Source organism: Aptenodytes patagonicus, chromosome 1, assembly GCF_965638725.1.
Source record: "Aptenodytes patagonicus chromosome 1, bAptPat1.pri.cur, whole genome shotgun sequence".
In the NCBI taxonomy this organism is placed as follows: domain Eukaryota; kingdom Metazoa; phylum Chordata; class Aves; order Sphenisciformes; family Spheniscidae; genus Aptenodytes; species Aptenodytes patagonicus.
Window position 1 is genome coordinate 197,700,466 of NC_134949.1, and position 6,000 is coordinate 197,706,465.

The following is a 6,000-nucleotide window of genomic DNA, read 5'->3' on the forward strand; positions in this document are numbered from 1 at the left end:
GTCCTAGACTGGCAAATGCAGCAAGTAGTGTGGGTGAAGTATCAATTATAGTGAGTGGTCAAGAGGTTTCCTTCTCATTTGAGTGGAATTAGAAATTGCTACTGCCTAAAAGTGGAAGCAAAAGGCACTTGCAACTCAGAGTGAAAAGGAGATCAGTCAGCGTGAGTAAGCTGCTTTAAAACTCTTGGATTTTAACCTCCTGCCAATGACACTGCTTCCCTGGTCTCACAAAAACCCGCCCCTGAAGCATATTTCTCCTGTGCCTCTCCGTGCCTTGCACGCTCCCAGCCCAGCTCAGCTTTCTGCAGCGTTGCTCCTCCGAGAGCAGGAACCAGCCTGTTCACCCAGCCCAGGAGCTGTCGGCTCTGCGTCCTCCACCCTGGGTGGGACAAACCAGTTGCTTTAAAGCCTGAGTGAGCCCAGGCTGTTGTGCAAAAGACCTCTGTTGAGATAACTGATGCTTCCTACCCACAACACGTGGCCGCTTATGAGGGCTACAGGCGCCTGCGGTGGCCGTTGTGCCAGGGGCCGGGCAAGTGGAGGGAAGAAGACTCTGCTCCAAATGGCTCTGGGTGAAAGGGCGGCTATTCCTGACCATACTCTGTCCCCGACCTCATGTCCCCGTGTCAGCATACAGGCTGGCAGCAGTTTTGCTTTGCAGGAATTGCTCCTGGGGGAGTTGGTTCCCAGGCTGGCTGCGCTGCTCTTTACCAGGTGGTTTTCCCTGCAGTATTTCTGCTGGACTACATGTAAGGTACCACTTGCAACAGGAGACAAACACATTATATTGCTTAGGTTGTCTGCTGCAGCCCATATTTAGGTACTTGGTGGTGTTTGTACTTGTTTGAAATTTTATACTAGTCTGCTATAATCCAAATACTGCAGCAGGCAGGTGCTGCCAGGATACAGTTACTATTGTGTGCTCCATCAGCTTCCAAAATCGTCTAGGAAAGAATTCTTTATATACCTGGCTTAGCTATGGGGCTGCTTAAGTACAGAAGGTGATTACTACCAGAACTGCCTTACCATTGCTGGCAATTTTAGATATGCACCGGTGGCAGGCTTTCTCCAGGCCAGCAGTCATTGTGAAGCGCCTTTTGAAGTGTCTGTAGGGATACAGCAATGAATATGGTTAGGAAAAGTGCTTTTAACTAACTAAATATCTTGGCTCAGAGTCACTCACACACTTCAGCAGGCTTTCACTACCCCCCAAAACCCCCAAAGCATCCACAAATCCAGACAGCAGCCATCAGTGTGGCATATCCAGAGTCAGGTATGCCTTCCAGCAGCTTTGGGCTTGCCTGCTGGTGATGTTAAAGCTTCGGGGTCACGGGAAGGCTGGGGGAGAAGTATTAATGCTGTGTCCCTGAAAACTATAAAAGGATCTATCTTGGTTTTGATTGAGGTTGGAGCAGGATAAGTGTATTTAACTGTTATGAGAAAACCCAGTGAAACTGGTAGGGTTCACTACACAAACCTCTGCAAAAATTATTTAGGGAGCAAAAGTGAATTAAATAAAGAAAAGGGGAGGAGAGAGGATGAAAATAGTTTTTAAGATTGAGAAAGATTCTGAAGAGGAATATAGAATAAAAACTGCAAACCACAGGGAACCCAGAACAAGATGCCTTTGATAAAAAAGCAGCTGGATTAAAAAGTTAGCTCTTTGTATAGAAGAATTTTTACGAGGTGGGGTGAGAGATGAGCAAGCAGCTAGGCATCCAAGGCCTGGGCGTCAGGCAGCACCAGACAGTTAAGTAGCATCCAGCATCAATGGGAGCATGTAAAGCTCACATACACACACACAGACACACATGCTCCAAGCTTCAGCCTCTGACCAGGGTCACCACAGGTCTACCACCAATACCAACTGTGTGATAGATGAAGGTGTGTGTGGTGGAGGCCGGTATGGGGGGGAGCTGCATTTCTGCACATGCCTCAAATTAGCTTCTTTAAATTTTGTAATGATTAAAGAGCAATAATTTAAGCTTAGCTCATTCTGTTCTAAGCTGACATGAAACCCACCTCAGTGGGATTTCTCATCATGCAATGCAGATCCCAACCTGGCCCAGACTCTACCAGGGACCACAGGGCCCCAGACACGTGTTGAAGATACCACTGAGCCGATATGTGGCCATACCCCCTCCATAGCATGTCCAAGCCCTACCAGACATGGCTGAGCAGAGCTGGCCATCTCCTGGGAGCCTGCTTTCTCCTGTAAGCCCAGAGACCCATGAGCTGCATCAGCACAGGACCCTCTGCTGCTGTGGGGAACGGCATGGGTTTTGCTCCTTGCACATTGGCATTGCAGTTTCTATTTCCTGGCAGTGACAGTAGTAATAGAGGCAGGTCTGGCGTTACCTGTTGGTGAGCAGCTGTGGTTTAACCTGGCAGGCAGCTAAACACCACACAGCCGTTCACTCACTCCCCCCCAGTGGGATGGGGGAGAGAATCGAAAAAAAAGGTAAAACTCAATGGTTGAGATAAAGACAATTTAATAGGACAGAAAAGAAAGGGAAAACAATAATAATGATAAAAGAATATACAAAACAAGTGATGCACAATGCAATTGCTCACCACCCACTGACCGATGCCTAGCCAGTTCCCGAGCAGTGGACCCCCGGCCAGACTTTCCCCTAGTTTATATGCTGAGCATAATGTCACATGGTATGGAATATCCCTTTGGTCAGTTGGGGTCAGCTGTTCCAGCCGTGTCCCCTCCCAACTTCTTGGGCACCCCCAGCCTGCTCGCTGGTGGGGTGGTGTGAGAAGCAGAAAAGGCCTTGACTCTGTGTAAGCACTGCTCAGCAGTAACGAAAACATCCCTGTGTTATCAACACTGTTTTCAGCACAAATCCAAAACATGGCCCCATACTAGCTACTATGAAGAAAATTAATTCTATCCCAGCTGAAACCAGGACAGCAGCCAAGCAAGTAGCAGGGACTGAGGCTTTCCTGGACATCCCACCGGGTCAGTAACCCATGCTGAGACACCTGTGTGTAGCAGCCAGCCACCAACGTACGCACCCAGGTTTCTAGTGTGCATCATCACATCAGGTGTCTCATGAATTTTAGCTCTCCTTCTCCAGCCCTCATCTTCATACTATGCCACAAGCCTCATTTGATGGGTGTTACTGCTGTAATAAGCCTTGCAAATCCCAGTGGACATCTCCATCAATACTGAACGATGGACTGGAATGGAGGTTACATATGAGTGCCTGACCTCTGGGGAATGCATACTCCTCGTCCTGGCCACCAAACCTTCTTCAGAAGAGCAAATACTGTGCCTTTGGGTTGCAACTATTGACAAATATTTTAAGGAAGGAAATGAGCACTGTTGCATGCTCAGGGAAAACAGGAAGGAGGAAGGGAAACGTAGTTTCCACAACAAAATGACACATTAATTTTAAACTTTAAAACTTCTGGTGCAGATTTGTTCCTAGAAAGTGCACAAACAGGCATTCATTTTGAGTATGCTGTTGGCTGCTGACAAATATGTTCTAAATTATGCAGAGATCAGTAATATTAGTCTTTATGTAAATGTTCATGACTAGAATTACTTTTATAGCAGTAATTCTTACAGAAACCACATTAACAAAACCAATGCCATATTAAAAATTGGTTGAATACCAAATTATCTTGAGCAGAATTGTATGTGGCTGGGAATGCTGTATTTCTGTAAGCAGAGGGTAAAACATATGTTTTGTCTAAATTTACTGTTATTTTACACTGAAGGAAAAAAAAGCAGCCTAACTGAAGGAGGACTTGGTGTCTGGGAGCATGTCACCATCTAGTGATGGAGCCCAGAAATGACTGTGAATCAGAGCTCTGTGCCTGCAGTTTTAGCAGGTGAGCTAAAGAAAGCAAATTCATGATGGCTGCACACAAAACGTGTTCACACAAGGACACAACACACATAACCACCAGATGATGGTTTCATTCCTTCCTCAGACATTGACTTTGACTCCTACAGGACTGACAGATCCCTCAGAGAAGTCATTGTGTTTGCTGGATAAATAGGTGTTGCCCCTTTCCCCTAGCCCTTTGGTGATTCTGCAGAGCTGCTGTGGGTTTTAAGGACGAATATTTTCCTGTGTACCAATGCATGAGGGTACTAAAGTGCAATTCGGCAGCCAGGCAGCTGGGGAGTAGTTTTGTTCCCGTTTTTGAACGATCACTGAAACTCGCAGGAAACTGCAAGTGGTGCAGCGTGAAAACTGGTGGCATGCAAAGGCAGGGCAGATGTCCTGCTGCACAGTGCCCACTCCCGGTTTGCTGGTGAGTTGGGAAAGTCACATGTAAACCGGAAAACTCAGCCACAACTAGAAAAAAAAGTTAAAGGCCAAAGTCAGCTTCTGGACCTCTTCCCCTTCCCTGGGGTCATTTCCTCGAGGTGAAGGGACCTGCTTTTGTGTTCCCAAGGGCCAGCAAGGTGGGGATGAGTTTCTGAGCCGCTTGCAGGTGGCTGGGACTTCTCCACACAGCCTTTTTTTTGGGGTGACAGGTTGCAACCCAGCCACAGCAGAGCCACAGCATCCCTGTGCCTTCCACAGCCTGTCCAGCACTTCCCCATTCAGTGCCCGCTCTGCTGGTGGCCGGTGGCCAGGTTTGCCCCCGAACGCTGGCTGCTGCCCTCCTGGCGCTCACACTGTGTCCCACATTGCTCCCTTCTGTTGTAACTCAGTTCCTTGTCCCTGACAAGCAGTGGTGACAAGTCTCTGTTGCACGGACCTTCCATCCCAGTCCTTTTGTTATTTCAGCCAATTTTATCTTTGAACTATTTTTCTGGTCATTATTCTTACCCTGAATGTTTAGCTTACACGGGTCAAAAGAAGACGAGCACTGACCGACTCGCACATCCCTGACCCACAGCAAAGCCTAAAGGCAGCTTCATGCTGGCCCCACCATATGTCAGCCCAAACAAGAGCCACCTCCACGCTTGTTCTACGATGTTCGGTGTTCTCAAACTGAGCTCTGCTCTCTCCCGACTTCAGGTGCCCCACACTGCACTCATGAACACAGCAGGCAGAGTCACTGGAGCTTCTTAAGACCCTAATTCCCACTCAACAAGGGGTCCTGCTGGGACATGGTAGATGCACGTGGGCCAGCAAGCCCCTCCAGAGCAAGGTCCCTTCTCTAAAGACTGCTAGAGGGGATGGTTTCTTTTTTTTTTTTTCTAAAATATTCAGAGCAAAGTCCTCTTCTGGAGCCGATTTCTTCCTGACAAACCACAAAGCCCCACACTGGCTTTTATCCCGGCACATCATCTGCTTCCCAGCAAATCCCTCTTACCTGAGAGTGCTGTGGGTGCCAAATCCGTTCACTTGCGCATGGGAGACCAGGCAGAGGAACCGCAAAATCCAGCCTTCAGTGAAAGCTGGCTGGGAGAGTCCTCTCCAGTGGGACCCCAGAGCCGCGCTCGGCTCCCCGGGATGCTGCCCGTGGGCGGTGAGGCGCAGGGGGGGGCTCAGTTGCTGTTATTCCTTCTGGCCACCCACTTGCACACCTCTCGGCAGCAGCACTGTGGGAGCTGTGGGATGCGGGAGTGCTTGCCGGCAGAGCCCATCCTCATTAGTTTCCCCACTCCCACGGCTGGCTGGAGCCACAGCCCACCCTGCGCCGTTTCAGGGTGTCAGCAGGGGGAAGCAAAGGACCCCACACATCTGTGACTGTACTGGAGGAAAAAAAAGACATTTCCCTCACAAAGTCTTTTATTTTAGAAAAAAAAATCATTTATTCAGAAATCAGTAGTGAATGGTAAGTACTTAGTTAATTTCTTTGTGTAATTTCCCCCCCTTCCTATCGATGCAGTTGATAGAGCTCTTTGCAAACTGCCACGTATATAACCTTAACCGTTGGCTAGTTTATATGTCTTGTGCCACCCTGGCAAAGGTCTGTTTGTTAGGTGGTTACTTGCTAGGTCACCTTTCCATCGGCAGCTGCCAATTTGGTATCTCAGGTCTAATTATAGGTGTGGCATCATTTTCTGGAAAGCCCTTGTTT

General features: G+C 48.4%; 1 protein-coding gene across 2 annotated transcripts in view; it reads right to left on the reverse strand.

Moving 5' to 3' along the window:
- TMEM272 (transmembrane protein 272) overlaps window positions 1-5,557 on the reverse strand; it is a 28,831-nt gene extending 23,274 nt beyond the window's left edge. The window contains exons 1-2 of one of the 2 annotated variants that reach the window (XM_076364160.1): window positions 5,290-5,557; window positions 1,027-1,106 (exon numbers count right to left, since the gene is read on the reverse strand). In XM_076364160.1, the coding sequence (XP_076220275.1) occupies window positions 1,027-1,084 (58 nt within the window). In that variant the 5' untranslated portion in view covers window positions 1,085-1,106; window positions 5,290-5,557. Of the gene's footprint in view, window positions 1-1,026; window positions 1,107-5,289 lie in introns of those variants that run through there. The other variant, XM_076364163.1, reaches the window with a different exon arrangement.
- Between the last annotated feature and the right edge of the window lie 443 nt (window positions 5,558-6,000).